Source organism: Anomaloglossus baeobatrachus, chromosome 5 (genome assembly GCF_048569485.1).
Source record: "Anomaloglossus baeobatrachus isolate aAnoBae1 chromosome 5, aAnoBae1.hap1, whole genome shotgun sequence".
Classification (NCBI taxonomy): Eukaryota; Metazoa; Chordata; class Amphibia; order Anura; family Aromobatidae; genus Anomaloglossus; species Anomaloglossus baeobatrachus.
In genome coordinates, this window is record NC_134357.1 from 166,870 (window position 1) to 190,535 (window position 23,666).

At 53.1% G+C, this 23,666-nt stretch overlaps 1 protein-coding gene across 1 annotated transcript in view; it reads right to left on the reverse strand.

Moving 5' to 3' along the window:
* SEC23IP (SEC23 interacting protein) overlaps window positions 1-23,666 on the reverse strand; it is a 196,705-nt gene that overhangs the window by 156,834 nt on the left and 16,205 nt on the right. The window contains exon 5 of the mRNA XM_075348129.1: window positions 5,628-5,717. Within this exon, the coding sequence (XP_075204244.1) occupies window positions 5,628-5,717 (90 nt within the window). The remainder of the gene's footprint in view (window positions 1-5,627; window positions 5,718-23,666) is intronic.

Here is a 23,666-nt window from a genome sequence, read left to right on the forward strand (position 1 = left end):
AGAGAGTGCCTTGATCAGCAGATCGTCCAAGTACGGGATCACCGAGTGACCCTGAGAGTGTAGGACCGCTACTACAGTAGCCATAACCTTGGTAAAAACCCGTGGGGCTGTTGCCAGGCCGAACGGCAGTGCCACGAACTGCAGGTGTTCGTTTCCTATGGCGAAGCGCAGGAAGCGCTGGTGCTCCGGAGCAATCGGTACGTGGAGATAAGCATCTTTGACATCGATCGATGCAAGGAAATCTCCTTGGGACATTGAGGCGATGACGGAGCGGAGGGATTCCATCCGGAACCGCCTGGTTTTTACGTGTTTGTTGAACAGTTTCAGGTCCAGGATAGGACGGAAAGACCCGTCCTTCTTTGGGACCACAAACAAGTTGGAGTAAAAACCGTGGCCCTGTTGCTGAAGAGGAACAGGGATCACCACTTCTTCTGCCTTCAGAGTGCGCAGCACCTGCAGAAGAGCCTCGGCTCGCTCGGGAGGCGGGGATGACCTGAAGAATCGAGTCGGGGGACGAGAGGTGAACTCTATCTTGTAACCGTGAGACAGAATGTCTCTCACCCAGCGGTCTTTTATTCGTGGCAGCCAGGTGTCGCAAAAGTGGGAGAGCCTGCCACCGACCGAGGATGCGGATTGAGGAGGTCGAAAGTCATGAGGAAGCCGCTTTGTTAGCTGCCCCTCCGGTGGTCTTTTTAGGACGTGACTTAGACCGCCATGCATCAGAGTTCCTTTGCTCTTTCTGAGGCCTTTTGGACGAGGAGAATTGGGACCTGCCCGCGCCCCGAAAGGACCGAAACCTCGACTGCCCTCTCCTCTGTTGGGGTATGTTCGGTTTGGGCTGGGGTAAGGATGTATCCTTTCCCTTGGATTGTTTGATGATTTCATCCAAACGCTCGCCAAACAATCTGTCGCCAGAAATTGGCAACTGGTTAAGCGCTTTTTGGAAGCAGAATCTGCCTTCCATTCCCGTAGCCACAAGGCCCTGCGGAGTACCACCGAATTGGCGGCTGCAACCGCCGTCCGGCTCGCAGAGTCCAGGACAGCATTAATAGCGTAAGACGCAAATGCCGAGGTCTGAGTGGTAATGGACGCCACTTGTGGCGCGGACGTGCATGTGGCTTGGAGATTGGAGGATCCACTTTGGGACACTGAGTCCAACTTTTAACCACGTCAGGGGGAAAGGGATAACGTGTATCCTTAAGACGCTTAGAAAAACGCTTATCTGGACAAGCATGGTGATTCTGGACTGCCTCTGTGAAATCAGAGTGGTCCAGAAACATACTCGGTGTACGCTTGGAGAACCTGAAACGGACTTTCTCCTGCTGAGAAGCCGACTCCTCTGCCGGAGGAGCTGAGGGAGAAATATCCAGCATTTGATTGATGGACGCAATAAGATCGTTCACTATGGCGTCCCCGTCTGGAGTATTAAGATTGAGAGCGCCCTCAGGATCAGAATCCTGATCAACTGTCTCCGCTTCATCAACCCGAGATTCCCCTCGCTGAGACCCTGAACAATATGATGATGTCGAGGGAAAATCTAAGCGAGCTCGCTTAGTCGGTCTGGGGCTGGGGTCTGTGTCAGAACCCTCAGCCTGGGATCCATGAGATACCCCGGGAGGACATTGTTGGTCCAACTGAGGGGGGCCAGGGAACAAAGATTCAACAGAGTCCCTGTGCTGAGATATCGGCCTGGACTGCAAGGCTTCTAGTATCTTAGCCATAGTCTCAGAGAGTTTTGCAAACTCTGTCCCCGTCCCCTGGACATTGTCAGCAGGTGGCTCCCCCTGGGCCCCGCTTAGCAGAGGCTCTGGCTGAGTAAGTGTCACAGGGCCCGAGCACAGTACACAATGAGGGTCAGTGGAACCTGCCGGTAGCGGGGTCGCCTGTGTTTTGGCACCCCTGCCTTTTGTGGGCGCCATGCTATTATCTTCCCTGAGCAACACAATAGGGTATATAGCCAGAAATCAACTGTGCACCATACAGTGTAAAGTATATACCATAAACATATACTGTATATTTACACTACTGCATAATGGAGCTAGCACCACAGGTGCTGCTTACCACCCGCTGAAAGCGGTTGTGAGGCCACCCAAGTCCCTGCCTGGGTCTCCCAGACTTTGTCCCCCTCTGCTGCGTCCGAGGAGCTGACAGGAATGGCTGCCGGCGTCCTGAGGAGAGGAGGGAGTCGTGGGCGTGGCCCAGAAAGTGCGGGAACTGGAGCCGCACTGTGCACAGTGAGAGGGCTGGAGTATGCAAAGCATGCTCCAGCCCTCAGTGCTGCTCGTTCTGTGCAGCTTCCCGCCCTTCCCCTGCCTGTCAGGGCTGAGGGCGGGAGGAAAAGAGACTAGGCCGCAAAAAGTCGGGGACTCGAGTAATAAGCGCGGCCGCCGTATAAGCGCGGCTAGCGCGGAAGTCCCCGGCGCACTACAAGTCCCAGCCGCGCCGCAGTGTTTCCGTGGCAGCGGCGGTCAGCGCGGCAGTCCCTATACATAAACACACTCAGCAACGCTGAGTGTGTAATGGCACATTTTAACCCGGTCAGCGCCGCGGTCCCCGGTGCACTAGCACACCCAGCCAAGCTGAAGTGTTGCTGTGCGCGGTCCCCACAGGGATACAGAGTACCTCCACGTAGCAGGGCCATGTCCCTGAACAGTACCCGGCTCCTATCCAGCAGGCTCCACAGGAGTTGTGGATGAAGCACGGTCTCCTGTGCCTGGAGACCGATAGGATCCCACTTCACCCAGAGCCCTGAGGGGGATGGGGAAGGAAAACAGCATGTGGGCTCCAGCCTCCGTACCCGCAATGGATACCTCAACCTTAACCACACCGCCGACAAGAGTGGGGTGAGAAGGGAGCATGCTGGGGGCTCTATATGAGCCCACTTTTCTTCCATCCGACATAGTCAGCAGCTGCTGCTGACCAATCTGTGGAGCTGTGCGTGCATGTCTGCCTCCTTCGCACAAAGCATAAAACTGAGCAGCCCGTGGGAGCACGGGAGGTGTATAGGCAGAAGCAGAGGGTCTTTACACTTTTAGTGTAATACTTTGTGCGGCCTCCGGAGGCATAGCCTATACACCCAATTGTCTGGGTCTCCCAATGGAGCGACAAAGAAAAATAGCTGTGCGCACTGTGCGGATTTTTCTCAAGAAATTTCCTTGAGAAGAATTTCTCAAGAAAATTTCTTGAGAAAATGAGCATGTCCATTATTTCCACAGGTACCCTGCGGATTTCGGCAGTACAGCCTGCAAAATCCACAGGGAACCACCCGCGGGAAAATCGCGGCTATTCCGTGGCTAATCCGCGGCAAATCCGCATGCGGATTTTTTCCGGAGGTCCGGAAATCTTTCACTCCCAGAAGTTTCAAGAAATTTTCTTGAGAAAATTCACATTTCTAGTGCGCACATAGCCTTAAGGTACAACCTTCTCAGTGGACTGGAAGGGGTTTGGTCCTGAGGAGAGGTTATGGGAGCCAATGGAAAATATTAATGCCACTCTTCTCCTTAAGAGAATCCTGGGAAAAAAAAGGCCATAAGGGGGTACGGTAACTCTTGTAACTGCGTCTCCACAATGTCCTGCCTCCTCATCCGGCGGGGGCACCAGCACTCCCACCTTTCCAACCTCCCTGCGGTGTCTCCTCCTGGGAGTGCCCTTAGGGTCCGCATGTGGCCACGCTCCTTTTCTTAAAGGGCTACTACGCCCAGACCCAAATGAATCTCAGTATGGCTGAGAGGCAGCAGGTATTTAAGGCACCTTCCCCTTAAGAAAGGTGCCTGAGCAACAAGTTCCATATGTCGCTTGTTCTCAGGTCCCTTGTGCTGCTGTTACTGTACAGTATGCAGTTGACGATTGCTGACTGTGTTTGTGCATATCAAGTCTCCTGCAACAACCCATATCTGCCGCTTCTACGATATCTGCTGCTGCAAGTATCCTCTATAGCCGCTACTATGGCATCAGCTGCTGCTGTTTCTGCAATCAGAGACTGTTTGTGTCTGTGGCACCCTCTGTCGGCTACCTACCAGCATGTGTATCTATCCCCACCTACTGTGGCTTTAGAGAAGTCTCTGTAGTCGTTCTAGTTCGCTCCTTCAGGCCAGTGATCGGTACCTTCAGTCCACTGGATCCACTAACCCCTTGCTGCACTATGAGCATTACAGTTTTATTTTCTGAATAAAAAACTGACCTTTTTATTTTCTTCTATCCATAGAATAGAAAAAAGGGGCAGGACAAAGGATAGGAATAAGGGCAACCTGAAATAACACCCATAGTGCACGGGTGTATGCTGCAGTTCAGCAGTGAGCAGAAGGGATCTCATTGTCTGTTAGATAAGAAATTTTTGTGTGCAGGTTTGAGACGGAGACTCATTGATATATCAAGCTGGAAAAAGCACTAGCTGGCAGGAAAAAAAAAAAAAAAAAAAAAATCATCATCTTACTTTTGGAGAGGAAAAGAAAACATGATTCCATCTGCAAGGATTTAATCATCTTCAACCTGCCACTGCTGTAACATATTACAGATTAGCTCCTGCGACAGCTCTGCTACACGTGCATGCACCCACATACAATAGCTCTGCTACACGTGCATGCACCCACATACGATAGCTCTGCTACACGTGCATGCACCCACATACAATAGCTCTGCTACACGTGCATGCACCCACATACGACAGCTCTGCTACACGTGCATGCACCCACATACGACAGCTCTGCTACACGTGCATGCACCCACATACGACAGCTCTGCTACACGTGCATGCACCCACATACGACAGCTCTGCTACACGTGCATGCACCCACATACGACAGCTCTGCTACACGTGCATGCACCCACATACGACAGCTCTGCTACACGTGCATGCACCCACATACGACAGCTCTGCTACACGTGCATGCACCCACATACGACAGCTCTGCTACACGTGCATGCACCCACATACGACAGCTCTGCTACACGTGCATGCACCCACATACGACAGCTCTGCTACACGTGCATGCACCCACATACGACAGCTCTGCTACACGTGCATGCACCCACATACGACAGCTCTGCTACACGTGTATGCACCCACATACGACAGCTCTGCTACACGTGCATGCACCCACATACGACAGCTCTGCTACACGTGCATGCACCCACATACGACAGCTCTGCTACACGTGCATGCACCCACATACGACAGCTCTGCTACACGTGCATGCACCCACATACGACAGCTCTGCTACATGTGCATGCACCCACATACAACAGCTCTGCTACACGTGCATGCACCCACATACGACAGCTCTGCTACACGTGCATGCACCCACATACAACAGCTGTATCTCAGATCCCACCATTACCTATCATAAGTGCCTGCTACGAAGGAGATATGAGATAGTGGAAGACAGTATATGCCTTGATCTATCATATATGGCCCATAGTCTAATATGTGTGCCCCTCCTGAAAGTTACCTGCTGTATACCCCATTATATGTGCTCCTCCAAATACATTTTTATAGGCCTAGACTAGAATATAAAGGGATGTTAAGGCTTGCCTGTCATGTTGTGATTAATGTGGGGTTTTGCAGCAGGTCATTTTACTCATGATGTCGGGGAGAGATAGCGGCAGGGATCAGTGGACATTACACACACCTTCGGGTTGTGCATGACAATAGTCTCTCCTCCGGGGAACTCCAGCCTCCGGTGCCACTGATTACTGCTCACCGCCTTCTTGTACTCCACCTGTAGAAAAAGCAGACGTCATTATTATTATTATTATTATTATTATTATTAAAGCATGATGGTCTGGGTAATTAACTGCTCCCACAATTCCCTACACTGAAGGCCAAAGCTTCTGCCCATCCTGACCCTCCTCATCCAAATCACAGCACTGGAACTACAGACAAAAAGACACACAGTGAGCAGGGACCTCGAATAATGGAGAAGCTACTCCACCAACTCAGGGGTGGCCTGATATTCTACAGTCCTAAATCAGGGACTTATGTTTTCTTAGGCCGGTTTCAGACGTCCGTGTTTCAGGTACGTGTGACATCCATTATTTATTTATTTTTTTATTTTACACGAATGCCACACATACGCATGTTATTCTCTGGAGTGACCCCGCACGCACATACGGAGACATGTCAGTTTCTTCTCTGGCATTACGGGTGTTGCACGGATCGCGCACTTATGCGATCCGTGTGACATCAGTGTGACACGTACCGGAGAAAACACATGTATGTGAAATAAAATGATTTTCTATATCCACCCATATCCAGCGCTGTTTTCTTCAGCTCTGATGTTTTCTGCTTCTGACCCCCGCTCATTATAGTCATTGAATATTCACTACACCACAGACCTGAAAGCAGCAGCAGCGCCGGGACAGGTGTGTATCCAGCAAGCAGTGTGTGTGCAGTGATGTCCAGAAGGTCATCGGAGTTCCCAATGAACTCTGATGAACTTGTGAAGTCACCGTCGTGACACCCGCTGTAGCCGCAGGGCTGTCATCAAAGTTCATTGAGAACTCCGATAACCTCCTGGATGTCACTGCACACACACTGCTTGCTGGATACACACCTGTCCCCGGCAATGCTCCTGCTTCCACATTTGAGGTGCAGTGAATAGTCAAGGAGCATAATCAGCTGGGGTCAGAAGCAGAAGACAGCAGGGCAGGACACAGGTGGACATAGAAAATCTTTTTATTTCACATACACGTGTTTTCTCCGGTACGTGTCACACTGATGTCACATGTATGCAACCACAGATGTCACACACATGACACGCAGACCATATCCGTGCATATGGTTGTACCAATTAAACATGGATGGAACACAAGAGAGAAAGGAGTTTAAGGTGCAAATATAAAAAGGGTTTTATTGGTATAGAAAGGTTAAAAGACAACGTTTACTGACGATTTTTTACAATACATAGATAAATACATAATCACTATACACAATGCATGTTTACACAATAACACCTGAGGTATAAATAGAGGACAGTTTTAAAAGGTACAGTGGGTGAGCTTAAACCAGCGCTCTAAGTGCACCACTGACTACCCGTTCACACTCAGCCTTCCCTAAAGCCAAAGAAGCAACCATGGCTATAATGTATGTCTCAGCGGGAGAGGGGGAAAAAGGTGAGGCATATTACCAGTCAGGGTGTCAGCGTTTTGCAGCATTTACGATGGCTTAATAATGATCCACCCATAATTAAACAATCGTAAATACTGTGAAACGTACGTCGGGTTCCACGGTAGTCTCTCCTACCAGCCTGCTTCTTCCAGTGCTGTCACCCTGACTGGTAATATGCCTCACCCTTTTCCCCCTCTCCCGCTGAGACATACATTATAGCCCTGGTTGCTTCTTTGACTTTAGGCAAGGCTGAGTGTGAATGAATAGGAGGCGGTGCACCTACAGCGCTAGTTTAAGCCCACCCACTGTACTTTTTAAAACTGTCCTCTAGTTATACCTCAGGTGTTATTGTGTAACCATGCATTGTGTATAGTAATCATATTTATATCTGTAATGTAAAAAATAATCAGTACACTTTGTCTTTTAACCTTTCTATACCAATAAAACCCTTTTTATATTTGCACCTTAAAAAACTCCTTTCTCTCGTGTTCCATATTGTAAATGGAGTTGGTTGTGGTGCCTAAGCCGTCACATGATTGCATGGCTGAACGCACATTATATTAAAATGTGCCATAAGTCATCTGTTTGGTCAATTAAACATGGATGTCTGAAACCGGCCTAAAGGCCACTTTACACGCTACGACATCGCTAAAGCGATCTCGTTGGGGTCACAGAATTCGTGACGCACATCCGGCCGCATTAGCGAGGTCGTTGCGTGTGACACCTATGAGCGATTTTGAATCGTCACAAAAACGTTCAAAATCGCTCATCGGTAACATCACCCCCTAATCTTGAATATCGTTGCTGCTGCAGTAACTATGTAGTTCGTCGCTCCTGCGGCAGCACACATTGCTACGTGTGACACCGCAGGAACGAGGAACCTCTCCTTACCTGCCGCCGGCGGCAATGCGGAAGGAAGGAGGTGGGCAGGATGTTTACGTCCCGCTCATCTCTGCCCCTCCGCTTCTATTGGGCAGCCGCCTAGCGATGTCGCTATGACGCCGAATGAACCGCCTCCTTAGAAAGGAGGCGGTTCACCGGTCACCGCGACGTCGCAAGGCAGGTAACTCCGTGTGACGGGTCCGCGCGATTTTGTGCGTCACGGGCAGCGATTTGCCCGTGACGCACAACCGACGGGGGCGGGTATGCATGCTAGCGATATCGGTCACGATATCGCAGCGTGTAAAGTGGCCTTTAGAAGCGCTTTCCTCTGCTACATGTTGGTGATGAAGGAAAATGCTGGGGGATTGAAGAATATATCCCTCTGGTCCATGTGATTCTCATCCCTCTTCTCCATCTGATGGCAGGGTCTGGTGTGTGACCCTCATCTCTCCGCTCCATCTGATGGCAGAGTCTGGTGTGTGACCCTCATCTCTCCGCTCCATCTGATGGCAGGGTCTGGTGTGTGACCCTCATCTCTCCGCTCCATCTGATGGCAGGGTCTGGTGTGTGACCCTCATCTCTCCTCTCCATTTGATGGCAGGGTCTAGTGTGTGACCCCCATCTCTCCTCTCCATCTGATGGCAGGGTCTGGGTCTGGGGTGTAACCCCCATCTCTCCTCTCCATCTGATGGCAGAGTCTGGTGTGTGTGACCCCCATCTCTCCTCTCCATCCGATGGCGGGGTCTGGTGTGTGACCCTCATCTCTCCTCCCCATCTGATGTCGGGGTCTGGTGTGTGACCCTCATCTCTCCTCTCCATCTGATGGCAGAGTCTGGTGTGTGACCCCCATCTCTCCTCTCCATCTGATGGCAGGGTCTGGTGTGTGACCCTCATCTCTCCGCTCCATCTGATGGCAGGGTCTGGTGTGTGACCCTCATCTCTCCGCTCCATCTGATGGCAGGGTCTGGTGTGTGACCCTAATCTCTCCTCTCCATCTGATGGCAGGGTCTGGTGTGTGACCCTCATCTCTCCGCTCCATCTGATGGCAGGGTCTGGTGTGTGACCCTCATCTCTCCGCTCCATCTGATGGCAGGGTCTGGTGTGTGACCCTAATCTCTCCTCTCCATCTGATGGCAGGGTCTGGTGTGTGACCCTCATCTCTCCGCTCCATCTGATGGCAGGGTCTGGTGTGTGACCCTCATCTCTCCGCTCCATCTGATGGCAGGGTCTGGTGTGTGACCCTCATCTCTCCGCTCCATCTGATGGCAGGGTCTGGTGTGTGACCCTCATCTCTCCGCTCCATCTGATGGCAGGGTCTGGTGTGTGACCTTCATCTCTCCGCTCCATCTGATGGCAGGGTCTGGTGTGTGACCCTCATCTCTCCTCTCCATTTGATGGCAGGGTCTAGTGTGTGACCCCCATCTCTCCTCTCCATCTGATGGCAGGGTCTGGGTCTGGGGTGTAACCCCCATCTCTCCTCTCCATCTGATGGCGGGGTCTGGTGTGTGACCCTCATCTCTCCTCTCCATCTGCCCCGGCCACAGAAACAAATGCTCTCACAGCAGGCAGCAAAACCCCTTAATAAAAATGGAGGCAACATTGAGTGGCAGTGTGTGAGTGGCTGCTCCGGGGTTTTGCACCTGTTTCCTCCATCTTTATTAAGGGGCTTTGCTGCCTCCTGAGAGTACATTTGTTTCTGTGGCCGGGGCAGGTAAACATTGTTGCCCTTTCTTGCTGTGAATTTCTCTACTGAAACTGCCCTGACTAAAATCACAAATGACTTACTGCCAAAGATAGCAACCACTTCTCTATACTCCTACTTCTAGACCTGTCCTCAGCCTCTGACACTGTCGACCACTCCCTCCTATTACAGATCCTCTCTTCCCTTGGTGTCAGAGACCTCGCCCTCTCTTGGATCTCTTCATACCTCTCCATCCGCACTTTTAGCATCTCCCACTCCAATACAACCTGTTCAGGCCGCCATCTCTCTGTTGGCGTCCCTCAAGGCTCAGCCCTAGGACCCTTACTCTGCTCTATCTACATATTTGGCCTGGGACAACTCTAAAGGGGGCTTTACACGCTACGATATCGTTAATGTTTTATCGTCGGGGTCACGTTGTTAGTGACGCACATCCGGCGTCATTAACGATATTGCAGCGTGTAACAGTTACCAGCGACCTTAAGCGACCTCAAAAATGGTGAAAATCGTTCACCATGGAGAGGTCGTCCCAAAACCAAAAATCGTTAATGGTTGATTATCAATGCTGTTCATCGCTCCTGCGGCAGCACACATCGCTGTGTGTGACACCGCAGGAGCGTAGAACGTCTCCTTACCTGCTGCCGGTCACAATGCGGAAGGAAGGAGGTGGGTGGGATGTTACGTCCCGCTCATCTCCGCCCCTCCGCTTTGATTGGCCGGCCGCTTAGTGACGTCGCTGTGATGCCGAACGTCCCTCCCTCTTGAGGGAGGGCTTGTTCGGCAGTCACAGCGACGCCGCCGACCAGGTAAGTGCGTGTGACGCTGCCGTAGCGATAATGTTCGCTGCGGCAGCGATCACATGAAATCACCTGCACGACGGGGGCGGGTGTTTTTGTGTAAGATATCGCTAGCAATTGCTAGCAATATCGTAGCGTGTAAAGCCTGCTGTCACAAACCACCGGGGGGGTCACTCAGAAATCCCCCGCGCTGGCTACCAGTACGTCACAATCGGGGTGTAACAAGTGGGGGGTCACCCCTCCTTTATACCTCCCGACCGACAGACAGAGCACGTGACGCGCTCTCTAGCGCCCCTCTTATAGTCAGGCCAATTATGGAATTGCCCGACCATAAGCAAGGAGGCCGCTATACTACTTATGCCGATTATTGAAGGGTCCCCGGTGAGAGTAGGGTATATATTCCCCCGACCTCCGCGGGCGGAATATATAATATCTTCCCGAATCTCACTGGCCTCCCCACAATAATCCTTGGCACAATTCGCTGCCACCAACCGATTTACGGTAACTATTAGCCGAACACACAGACGTGGGATTCAAGATCGAGATAACAGAACAGCCCAAGATTAATTATATAATTTAATCGCCTAAAGCACACTAGAAACTACAATATATACAATAGGGAATCTACAGAATATACATATGTCAGAGTACAGTTACAGATAAAGCATGGGTTACAAACAGGTATACAATTACATCAGTTACCTTGTGTGTCTGGCCACAGGGGGGCGCTGTAGACCAGGTTTCTAGGATTCTTCCCACAGATGTTTCCCAACCAGGCCCCCGAGCAGAAGAACCTTGGAAAATGGCCGAAGCAGGGTTATCAACCTGGGCAAATCCAGGTCTCCTCCTACCTTAGTGACCTCACGGGGAAGCACTGCCACTCCCCCTGCATGGATCAGAATTATCCAGAAAAGGGGATTTTGGCCATAACTGTGCCTGGGAGCGTCGTAGACGGACGCCAATGCTCTCATTGTGACAGTTATGAATTTAGCTGCAGAACGAGGGGACTCATGACCTGTCTACGAGTTCCCATATGGCTGATATCACGTTTGGTGTGTTTCCCAATGTCCTACTTCCATAAAAAGGGTGTGCCAGCATCGTCCACATGCGGAGACACCATTGTTATGGTTGCCATATTTATCGGAGATATGGCTTGCGAGATATGAACCATTTTTTACTGGAGTCGTTCTGTCTGGCTATTTCCATAGCCTTGCTAACTAGCTAGCAGCTCCTACTACAGGGTGACGGCAGGGAGTCATCCTGTATCCATTGTCCTAAAGCCACCTAATTTCCATATCACAGGACATGGCCATGGATTTGTTGCTAAACCAGTTGTGTGAAGGGAAGGGGGTAGTGACACCAGGAGAGGGCTTCCTGACATGACTTGAATGTCATGATTTATCGTCATATCTCCGGATTTACCTCACACCTCCCCCCTTTTGAGGGCGCTAGGGGGCAGCACACTCCGGTGTTCCCCCGTGCGCCCGTCCGCGACCTCTCCTTGTCGGGACAGCCCGTCTGCGTTACCGTGGTCACGGCCCCTTTTGTGGCGAATGGTGAAGTTGTATTGCTGGAGCGCAAGGCTCCATCGCAACAATCGCCCATTCGTCCCAGAGACGGTGTGCAACCAGCTGAGGGGATTGTGGTCCGTCTCCACGATGAAGTGGCGCCCGTATAGATAGGGTTGCAGACGCTGCAGGGCCCACACTATGGCCAGGCACTCCTTCTCCATTGTAGAATAGGCCACTTCCCTTGGTAACAGCTTCCTGCTCAGGTACAAGACTGGGTGCTCTTGGCTCGCAGAGTCCACCTGGCTGAGCACCGCACCGAGGCCGAAGTCACTGGCGTCGGTCTGTACTACAAACGGCCGCGTGAAGTCGGCTGCCTGTAGCACGGGCGGGCTGGACAGGGCGTCCTTTAGGGCCCGGAAGGCTGTCTCGCAGTCCACTGTCCAATCGACTGCAGAGGGCAGCTTCTTCTTGGTGAGGTCCGTCAAGGGCTTTGCCAGGCTACTATAGCATGGAACAAACCTCCTATAGTACCCAGCGGTCCCCAAGAAGGACATCACCTGCTTCTTGGTCCTGGGGGTGGGCCAGGATGCGATGGCCTCCACTTTCTCAGGCTCGGGCTTCAGCGTTCCCCCACCTACCCGGTGACCGAGGTACTGGACCTCGCTCATGGCCAGCTGACACTTTCCCGGCTTGATGGTCAAACCTGCCCGGTGGATCCGCCTGAGCACCTGTGCTAGATGCTCTAGGTGGTCCTCCCAGGTGGGACTGAAGACGGCAATGTCATCCAGGTACGCGGCCGCGTACCCTTCAAGTCCCTTGAGCAGGGTGTTGACCATCCGCTGGAAAGTGGCAGGGGCATTCCTCATCCCGAATGGCATCACCGTGGACTCGTACAGTCCAAATGGGGTAATAAAGGCAGAGCGTTCCCTGGCCTTGGGAGTCAGGGGGATCTGCCAATATCCCCGGCTCAGATCCATGATGGTCAGGTACTGAGCCCCGGCCAACTGATCGAGCAGGTCATCGATGCGTGGCATTGGGTACGCATCGGCGACCGTGACAGCATTGAGCCCCCTGTAGTCCACGCAGAACCGAGTGGTTCGGTCCTTCTTAGGGACGAGGACTACAGGCGAGGCCCAAGCGCTGTTGGATGCCTGGATCACCCCCAGCTTCAGCATCTCGTCAATCTCCTGGCGCATGTGTTGCTGCACTTCCAGGGAGACCCGATATGCTGAACGCCGGATCGGGGGATGATCCCCAGTGTCCACGTGATGGACAGCCAAGTCAGTCCTTCCGGGCTGGTTGGTAAACAACCCTCGGAAGGGGTGTAGGGTGGCCCACAGCTGGGACCGTTGGTCCTCCAAGAGCTGGTGGCCAACCTCCACATCCTCAATGGATCCGCCTGCCCTAACCTGGGCTAGCATATCCAAGAGGGTTTCCGCTTCTCCCTCCTCGGGCAGGTTGCACACGGGGAGCGCACATGCCTCCCGCTCATGATGTGCCTTCATCATGTTCACATGGAAGGGCTTCCGCCTTCCACGGGCGGGGTCCAGGGTGACCAGGTACGTCACAGGGTTGAGCTGCTGGTACACGAGGTATGGGCCTTCCCAGGCTGCCTGAAGCTTGTCCTGTGGTACGGGGACCAGTACCCACACCCTTTGACCCACTTGGTAGGTCCTCTCACAAGCGTTCTGGTCGTACCAACGCTTCTGATCGGCCTGGGCTTGAGCCATATTGTCGTGTACCAGTTGCGTCAAGGCCTGCATTTTGTCCCGGAAGCGCATGACATACTCGATAACCGACACTCCAGGGGTGGCCAAATCCCCTTCCCAAGCCTCTTTCACCAGAGCCAGGGGGCCCCGCACACGTCGCCCGTACAGGAGCTCAAACGGTGAGAATCCTGTTGAGGCCTGTGGAACCTCCCGGTAAGCAAATAACAGGTGTGGGAGATACCGCTCCCAGTCACGCCCATGGGAGTCGACCAACATCTTAAGCATCTGCTTTAAGGTGCCATTGAACCGCTCGCACAGGCCATTAGTCTGTGGATGGTACGGGCTGGCCACCAGATGTCGCACCTGGACTTGCTTACAGAGGGTCTCCATCAGCTGGGACATGAATTGGGTCCCCCCGGTCGGTGAGCATTTCCTGGGGAAAACCCACTCGGGAGAAAATCTCCAGCAATGCGGTGGCCACCTTGTCAGCCCGAATGGACGACAAGGCCACTGCTTCTGGGTACCGGGTGGCATAGTCCACTACCGTCAGTATGAAGCGTTTCCCGGAGCTGCTGGGGATGGCCAGCGGGCCGACCAGATCCACAGCCACCCTCCTGAAAGGCTCATCGATGATTGGCAGAGATACCAGTGGGGCTTTGGGGCGTGGCCCCGCCTTCCCCACTCTCTGACAGGTTTCACACGAACGGCAGTAGGCAGCCACATCGGCCCCCATTTTTGGCCAGTAGAAATGCTGGTTTAACCTGGCCTTGGTCTTAGCGATCCCTAGGTGTCCGGCCATCGGAATCTCATGTGCGATCCGCAACAACTCCGTCCGGAACGGATAGGGTACCACCAACTGTCGGTCCCTGGGCCACGCCTCCGGTGAACCCTGCTGGACCGTGGCCCGGTACAGCCGTCCTTGGTCCCAGACCACTCGCTCCGGGTCCGAGTCCGAGGGAGGCTGTGCCGCCTGCTCCTTTAGAGCTTTCAGGCTGTCGTCAGCTTCTAACGCTGCCTGAAACCCCTGACCAGATGTGGCCAGAATCGACGAGACTGTCACATCTTCGGTCAGTACCCCGGGACCTGTGTCCTGGCCTCCACCTGACTCGGCTGCCACTTGGTCAGAAGGGGAAGAGCTATCGGACCTCCGGGAGGCCCCTTGGCTTCCAGCACTCCCACTGCGGGTGACAGCGGCCACAGCCGCTGCGACCGTGGGTCGTGCCTGCTCCTCCTCCGTTCCTGACCAAGTCGCCGGTTCAGGCAGACCTACCTGGCTTCCTGACACCCCGGTTGTGGGGGAACCCTGCACCGAGATCTTACCTGGGAGCACTTCCGCTCCTGGACCGGCCCCAATCTCACCTGCCTGTTCCCCCTCTGCAGCAACAGAACCCCGCTGTGAAATCTCTGGGGACCCCACATTTGCTGTGGTAGCCCCCACCCCACACACTGGTCCTCCCCCTGCAGCACCCTGCTCTCTGCTTATCCCTGCAGAGGGCAACAGATCCCAGCTCACAGGCTGGTTACTTGTAGAGGCATTGTCACACCTGTCTCTGACCCCCTCCCCTCCTGTCACAGCTGCAGCTGCGTGTGTGTCTATGGTGTCTGTGCAAGCAGAAATATCAGAGTTCACTCCCTCCTCCCTTACATCATTCATAGATAACACATTAACATTGTCAGGAGTCATGTCAGTACTGGCTGAAGGTTCAGCCTTTGGAGCGGGGCCAAACTGGGAGGTTATTTGCCCCAAATCTGTCCCAAGTAGCACGTTTGCAGGGATCCGATCAGTTACCCCCACCTCCCTCACCCCTCGCCCTGCGCCCCAGTCCACATAAATGTCAGCAACAGGCAGCGCCGGGTCAATGACTCCAATCCCGGAGACAGCGAGGGTTTTTCCAGGGATCAAGTCTTGGGGGGACACCATCTCAGGCCGCACCAGAGTCACCTCCGAGGCGCTGTCTCGCAGTCCTATGGTCACAGACTGGCCGACGGTGACAGGTTGGAAGCTGTCCAGGGACCTACCACCACCCCCACCCACACAATACACCTTGGGCGGCCCTTGGGACGGGGACGGAGCCGGGGCCTTGGGACGCTGAGGGCACATGGCCTTGAAGTGTCCAGGTAGGTTGCACTGGTGGCACCGTCTTGGTTCTGCCCCGGGCCTGGAGAGGGGAGTTGAGGGGGACACCCCCTGCAGTCTAGGGGCAGGTGGGGCAGTCGCAGAGTTCATCTTACCCCCTCTCCAGGTGCTGCTGGTGGCTGCTCTCCTGGCTTCAGGAGCCCGGTTGTTGGTGTAGTCATCGGCAAGGGCAGCTGTAGCCGTGGACCCCTTTGGCTTCTGGTCTCGGATGAACTGGCGGAGATCCTCAGGGCAGTTCCACAAGAGTTGCTCCGTGATGAACAAGTCCAGGATCTCCGGTCCGGTGGAAAGCTGCAGGCCTTGGGTCCAGTGGTCGGCAGCTCGGGCAAGTGCCCGCCTGTGGTCAGCCCAGGAGTCCTTTGGTCCCTTCTGTAGGCTCCGGAACTTCTTGCGGTAGGACTCTGGAGTGAGGTTGTACTGTTGGATCAGGGCCCGCTTGATGGTGTCGTAGCCCTGATCTGCCTCAGCAGGCAAGTCCCCAAGGACATCCAGGGCCTTACCCCTTAAACGGGGGGTCAGGTATTTGGCCCACTGGTCCTTGTTCAGATGGTGCTGCAAGCAAGTCCGCTCAAAAGCAGTCAAGAAAGAGTCCAAGTCTCCATCCTTCTCCAGCACTGGGAAGTCCTCAACACGGACCTTTGGAAGTTTGGTGTCTCGAAGGTCACGTGTGGCTGATGAGGGCCGGAGCTGAGCTAGCTGCAGCTGGTAGTCACGGTCTGCCTGTTGCCGTCGCTCCGCAGCCTCACGCTCTGCCTGGCGCTCTTCACGCGCTGCCTGCCGCTCTGCCCTGCGCTCTGCCATGAGTATCTCGTAGGTATCCCGGTCTCCAGCCTGGAGAAGGGCCATAGCCATTTGAAGAAGGCTATCCGAGCCTCCCAGGCTCGGTGGAATGGCACGTGGTGATCTGCGGCCCGCTGCGGAGCCTGGTGCTTCACTGTCCATTGCAGAGCGGAGGGCTGGCATCTGGCTCGTTGAGGAACCTTGGGCGAGCTCCTCCTCATCTTGTCCAGCAGTGCCCGGTTGTGCAATGTCCTCGGCAGAACGGCTTTCTGGCGTCGAGCTCCTGGAGGGCTCGTGGACAACCTCCTCATCGTCTCTGGCCTGAGCATCGGCCATTCCTTTGGCTTTGCTCCTGGTGCTATCAGCCATTGTTGCAGACTTTGGTCACTGACACAGAACTGACACCTGATGCCTCCACACACCTTACAGTATCTGCACTCTGACACTCTAGTGTTGAGCTAGTCTGAAGACCCCAGCAGCCACAGCTGCTGCAGGCAGTCTTTAGTGTCTGGGAGTATGGGTCTCACACTCACACACACTATTATCTCGATCCCACCGCTATGCCACCAATATGTCACAAACCACCGGGGGGGTCACTCAGAAATCCCCCGCGCTGGCTACCAGTACGTCACAATCGGGGTGTAACAAGTGGGGGGTCACCCCTCCTTTATACCTCCCGACCGACAGACAGAGCACGTGACGCGCTCTCTAGCGCCCCTCTTATAGTCAGGCCAATTATGGAATTGCCCGACCATAAGCAAGGAGGCCGCTATACTACTTATGCCGATTATTGAAGGGTCCCCGGTGAGAGTAGGGTATATATTCCCCCGACCTCCGCGGGCGGAATATATAATATCTTCCCGAATCTCACTGGCCTCCCCACAATAATCCTTGGCACAATTCGCTGCCACCAACCGATTTACGGTAACTATTAGCCGAACACACAGACGTGGGATTCAAGATCGAGATAACAGAACAGCCCAAGATTAATTATATAATTTAATCGCCTAAAGCACACTAGAAACTACAATATATACAATAGGGAATCTACAGAATATACATATGTCAGAGTACAGTTACAGATAAAGCATGGGTTACAAACAGGTATACAATTACATCAGTTACCTTGTGTGTCTGGCCACAGGGGGGCGCTGTAGACCAGGTTTCTAGGATTCTTCCCACAGATGTTTCCCAACCAGGCCCCCGAGCAGAAGAACCTTGGAAAATGGCCGAAGCAGGGTTATCAACCTGGGCAAATCCAGGTCTCCTCCTACCTTAGTGACCTCACGGGGAAGCACTGCCACTCCCCCTGCATGGATCAGAATTATCCAGAAAAGGGGATTTTGGCCATAACTGTGCCTGGGAGCGTCGTAGACGGACGCCAATGCTCTCATTGTGACAGTTATGAATTTAGCTGCAGAACGAGGGGACTCATGACCTGTCTACGAGTTCCCATATGGCTGATATCACGTTTGGTGTGTTTCCCAATGTCCTACTTCCATAAAAAGGGTGTGCCAGCATCGTCCACATGCGGAGACACCATTGTTATGGTTGCCATATTTATCGGAGATATGGCTTGCGAGATATGAACCATTTTTTACTGGAGTCGTTCTGTCTGGCTATTTCCATAGCCTTGCTAACTAGCTAGCAGCTCCTACTACAGGGTGACGGCAGGGAGTCATCCTGTATCCATTGTCCTAAAGCCACCTAATTTCCATATCACAGGACATGGCCATGGATTTGTTGCTAAACCAGTTGTGTGAAGGGAAGGGGGTAGTGACACCAGGAGAGGGCTTCCTGACATGACTTGAATGTCATGATTTATCGTCATATCTCCGGATTTACCTCACACCTGCTAAAGTCCAATGGCTTCCAGTACCATCTATATGCCGATGACACTCAGATCTACCTCTCTGGCCCAGATGTCACATCTCTGCTGTCCAGAATCCCAGCGTGTCTATCAGCCGTATCCTCCTCCTTCTCCTCTGGCTCCCTAAAACTCAATGTAGGCAGAACTGAGCTAATCATCTTTCCTCATCTCACCTACATCCCCTACCTGATCGATTACAATAAATAACATCACACTCTCCCCAGTACCCAAAGTTCGGTGCCTCGGAGTGACCTTCGACTCTGCCTTGTCCTTCATACCACACATCCAATCCCTCGCCACCTCCTGACATCTCCAACTCAAAAATATTTTCAGAATACGTCCTTTCCTCAATTCTCAGTCTACGAAAATTGTAGCATTTGCCCTGAAAATCTCCCGACTGGATTACTGCAACATCGTCCTCTGCGGCCTCCTTGCTCACACGCTCGCCCCTCTCCAGTCCATCCTTAACTCTGTTACCCGACTGATCCACCTCTCGCCTCAATACCACCCCACTTTCCCCCTCTGCAAATCCCTCCATTGGCTCCCAATCCTCCACCGTATCCAATTCAAACTACTAACACAGACCTACAAAATAGTCCGTAATCTGTCTCCTCCGTATATCTCCTGATATAATCCAATGCGTAATCTCCGGTCCTCCCAAGACCAACTTCTCTCCTTCATACTCCTTCGCTCCTCACACAACCGCCTCCATGACTTCTCCCAAACATCTCCCGTCTTCTAGAATTCGCTGCCTCAACACTAGAGTTGAGCACGGTTCGAGGTTCTCCAGTTCACGGTTCGAGTGATTTTGGGGGGTGTTCTAGATCGAACTAGAACTCGAGCTTTTTGCTAAAAGCTCAACAGTTCGAGTTGCGTTCGAGAACGGTTCTAGCAGCAAAAGCAGGGCTTTTTACAGCTACAGTGTGCAGGGACCCATCGCTGGCAGCCTGCGGTAAGCTGGTAACCAAGATAAACATCGGGTATCCAAGCAAAGCGCTTTGGTTAGTAACCCGATATTTACCCTGGTTACGCGTGCAGGGAGCCGACACTTCCCCGCTCAGCTCGCTCCGCCCCCTCCTGCACTCAGCATGTACCCACTCACACTCACCTGTCCCCAGCCATGCAGTCCCCGTCACTGGCGTCCTCAGCGCACATGGCCCCGCTAAGCTCCACCCACTTTGCACTCCGCCGCCCGCACACACAGCCCCGCTAGGCTCCGCCCACCTCACACCCACACACATTACCTCGCTAGGCTCCGCCCACCTCGCACCCGCACACATTACCTCGCTAGGCTCCGCCCACCTTGCACCCGCACACATTACCCCGCTAGGCTCCGCACACTTCGCACCGCACACATTACCCCGCTAGGCTCCGCACACATTACCCTGCTAGGCTCCGCCCACCTTGCACCGCACACATGGCCCCGCTTGGCTCCGCCCACCTTGCACCCGCACACATAGCCCCGCTAGGCTCCGCCCACCTCACACCCATTACCTCGCTAGGCTCCGCCCACCTCACACCCATTACCCCGCTAGGCTCCACCCACCTCGCACCCATTACCTCGCTAGGCTCCGCCCACCTCGCACCCGCACACATTACCCCGCTAGGCTCCGCACACATTACCCTGCTAGGCTCCGCCCACCTCGCATCCATTACCCTGCTAGGCTCCGCCCACCTCGCACCCACACACATTACCTCGCTAGGCTCCACCCACCTCGCACCGCACACATGGCCCCGCTCGGCTTACCTGTGGTGATGAAGTCCTGCCCTCCCGACCCCAGCGCTGACACTGTCCTCCATGGCTGCCGCTTCACATCTGTTACTGCGGCCCGAGTCACGGGCCGCTCGCGATACTTGGCTGTGAAGGTGATTGAAGTCAGTGTGCAGTATCAGCAGTGCAGATTGTCACCGCAGGTAATGTACCTCGCTCCTGACAGCAGCACTTGTCATACCCTGCAGTGACCTGGGCTGACCTTCTGATGTTAGCTCAGGTCACTGCATTGCTCTGCCAGCCAATGGGGAACATTCTGTTCTTCATTGACTGGGACAGTGACTATGGTATGGATCATCATGGGAACCTGTTATGATCCGGAACCATGGAAGACCACCACAAATCATTGGCAAAAAGGTGACAAGAGCATTGGCAACTAATCTGGCCGCCATCCCCTTACTAACCAACACAACTAGAAGTAGCCGAGGGGTGAACTAACATCCTGTGCACCGCGAACCGAGCCGGAGAACTAACTATCCTAAAGGTAGGAAAGATGAATAACTATCTGCCTCAGAAAATAGACAAGAATAGCAAGCCCCCCACATTCAAAGACTGCGGTGATATAGGAAAAACACAATACACAGGTAGATGACAGGATTAGCCAAAGGGGAGGCCCCCGCTGACTAAAATAGGAAAGGACAGGAAAGGGGCTGATGGTTGCCAGAGAAAAACCCTGCAAAATACCAACTTCCTGATAGTACAAAAAGGCCCTCAGATCGCTCGATCTGAACTCCGTCCTATACCAGGTGCCCCTGTCATACCAATGAACAGAAAACAAGAAATCATAACAAAGTCAACAAGCCACAAAACACATGGACCCAAAGGAGCTATACTCCACACAGAACTGCAGGGAGTTCCTCAACAATCCACTAAGGGGAAAAATCCCTGCAAGCAAATAAACTGAAAATAACCACAGCAAAATGACAAACCCAGATAAACAAAAGAACCAGACAATAAATAAAGAGCAAGCACTTATCTGGGGAAGATGTGGTGTAAAGCAGGATTAAGCAGGCTAGAGATACAAAGAACAACTGACATCCGGCAAAAGCCTGCAATCAGACCAGGACTTAAATAAGCAGAGAGTTAGCAAAGGAAACACCCACTGCACAACACACCTGGTCTCTGTCCAAACCTTTCCTGGCCACCAGAGGGAGTCTCCCAGCAGCCAAGACATAACTAACATTCACAACAGGAGCCGCTTGGATTACAGCAGACCTGGATTTGTTTTTCTTTCTAATAAATTGGTTAAAGAGGGAATGTGTTGGGAAGTGTTTTTTCAAATAAAAATGTGTTTGTTGTTTATTTTTTTTTTTTATTACTGACTGGGTTGGTGATGTCGGGTATCTGATAGACGCCTGACCTCACCAACCCCAGGGCTTGATGCCAGGTGACATTACACATCTGGTATTAGTCCCATATTTTACCCCGTTTGCCACCGCACCAGGGCACGGGATGAGCTGAGGCGAAGCACCAGTATTGGCGCATCTAATGGATGCGCCACTTCTGGGGCGGCTGTGGCCTGCTATTTTTAGGCTGGGGAGTGTCCAATAGCAGTGGACCTCCCTAGTCTGAGAATATCAGACCCCAGCTGTCTGCTTTACCTTGGCTGGTGGTCCAATTTTAGGGGGACCCCTACGTGTTTTGTTTTTTTTTTTAAATTATTTATTTAATTTAAAATAACAGCATGGGGTGCCCTCAGTTTTGGATTACCAGCCAAGGTGAAGCTGCCAGCTGTGGTCTGCAGGCTGCAGCTGTCTGCTTTACCCTAAGCTGGCTACAAAAATAGGGGGAATCCCACGTCATTGTTTTTTTAAAATTTATTTATTTTGGTAAATACAAGGCTAAGCACCCCTTAGTGCCACATGAAAAGCACCAAAGGGTGCAAAATTACAAAATGCAGGACAGTGGGACATTATGTGTCTTTCTGAAATTATAATGACAGAAAAGACTGATATGAAGTGAACAAGCACCAGAAAGTCACCAGAGCACACTCTACGCTGTGAAAAGCAGTAGAAAATGGCACTGGAGTGAACATGTGACCGCCTCATGTAGGTTAAAGCTATGGATCCTGGGTAAATTTATGTATTTTCCCTCCTTCAGTTTTTTGGCATTACGCCAAAAAAACGGAAGGCACACGGATGACAAACAGATGACATACGGACCGTATACGTGTCACGCTCCCGATGCCTCGGCACCGCTCCTTACCCACTGATCGAGTCACACCTGCACGGCACCGCTCCTTAATCCGGTCCACCGGTCACGGCTGCCGCTCCCGCTCGTGCTTTCCTGTGTCCTGTCCCAAGTCTCATGTGTCTGACTCATGCTTCTGTATAGGGTCGGGCTGCGCCCACTCACCTGGTCTTATGGGCCCAGCACTGCTGCAGCAGAATATGACATGAGGCTGTGCTGGGTATATAAGACTGGCTTTTCCATGTGGGCGGGGCCTGATCAACGTGTCTTGTAAGTCTTGTCTTGAAAGCTAGGTGCTCAGGTCCCCCTTGTGCAGTGTCCTGTGATCAATACGATTGCCTGACATTCCTACCCGGCACCTGTGCCGGATTCCTGCACTGTCTCCAGGAACTCTGAAGCCCTAGTGACTGTTCTACCCGTCCCCTGTGGGACGCAGTCCCTAGCACGCTAGTGCTCCGGCTACCGTGCACCCAGGCCTCCGGTGGGGTGCACGGCCCAGTGGATCCACCACCCAGACCTAACAATACGGAACGGAAACTGCTGCCACACGGATGCACCCGTGAAAAAAAACGGACCGTTTTTTGCAAACCGCAAAAACGGATCGGTCGTGTGAATGTAGCCTTATTCTAATCTGCTGTTTATAAACAGCAGGCAGAAATAAGTGAATAGCGCCCCCCAGTGTCAGAAAATCTCCGGGGTTTCAGGGGGTAGTTGAGACCCTGGAGATCATGATTCCGGTCGGTTTGTCCGGTCCCCGCTCACGTGATCACCGGTATACACCGTATACCAGTGATCACATTACAGTAAATGACAGCGCCAGTAAAAAATTATTTATCTCCCATCTGGCATGAACAAACATGTCAAATGGGAGATAAATCTCCTCCCCGGTCCCACGGTGTCGCCAAAGTGCCCCCCCCCCCCCCGACCCCCTCCCGGAAAATCCAAGATGGCCACGCGCACAGCAGCACGCCGGCCGCATTCACCCTACTCCTCTGATTTCTGTCGCATGTGCCATGACACATGCGACAGAGAACTCCTCCCCAGGCCCTGCCAGGTCACCCCCTATAACCTCACCGGTGTTCCCCGGTGTCCCACGGTACCTGTGCAGCGTTGATCCCCCACGGCCCCCTCCTTCACAATAGACGCTGCCGCATGCACAGAGCGGCTGTCAGCTCAGCTTCCTGTGTTCAGACACAGTGAGTGGCGGTAACCATG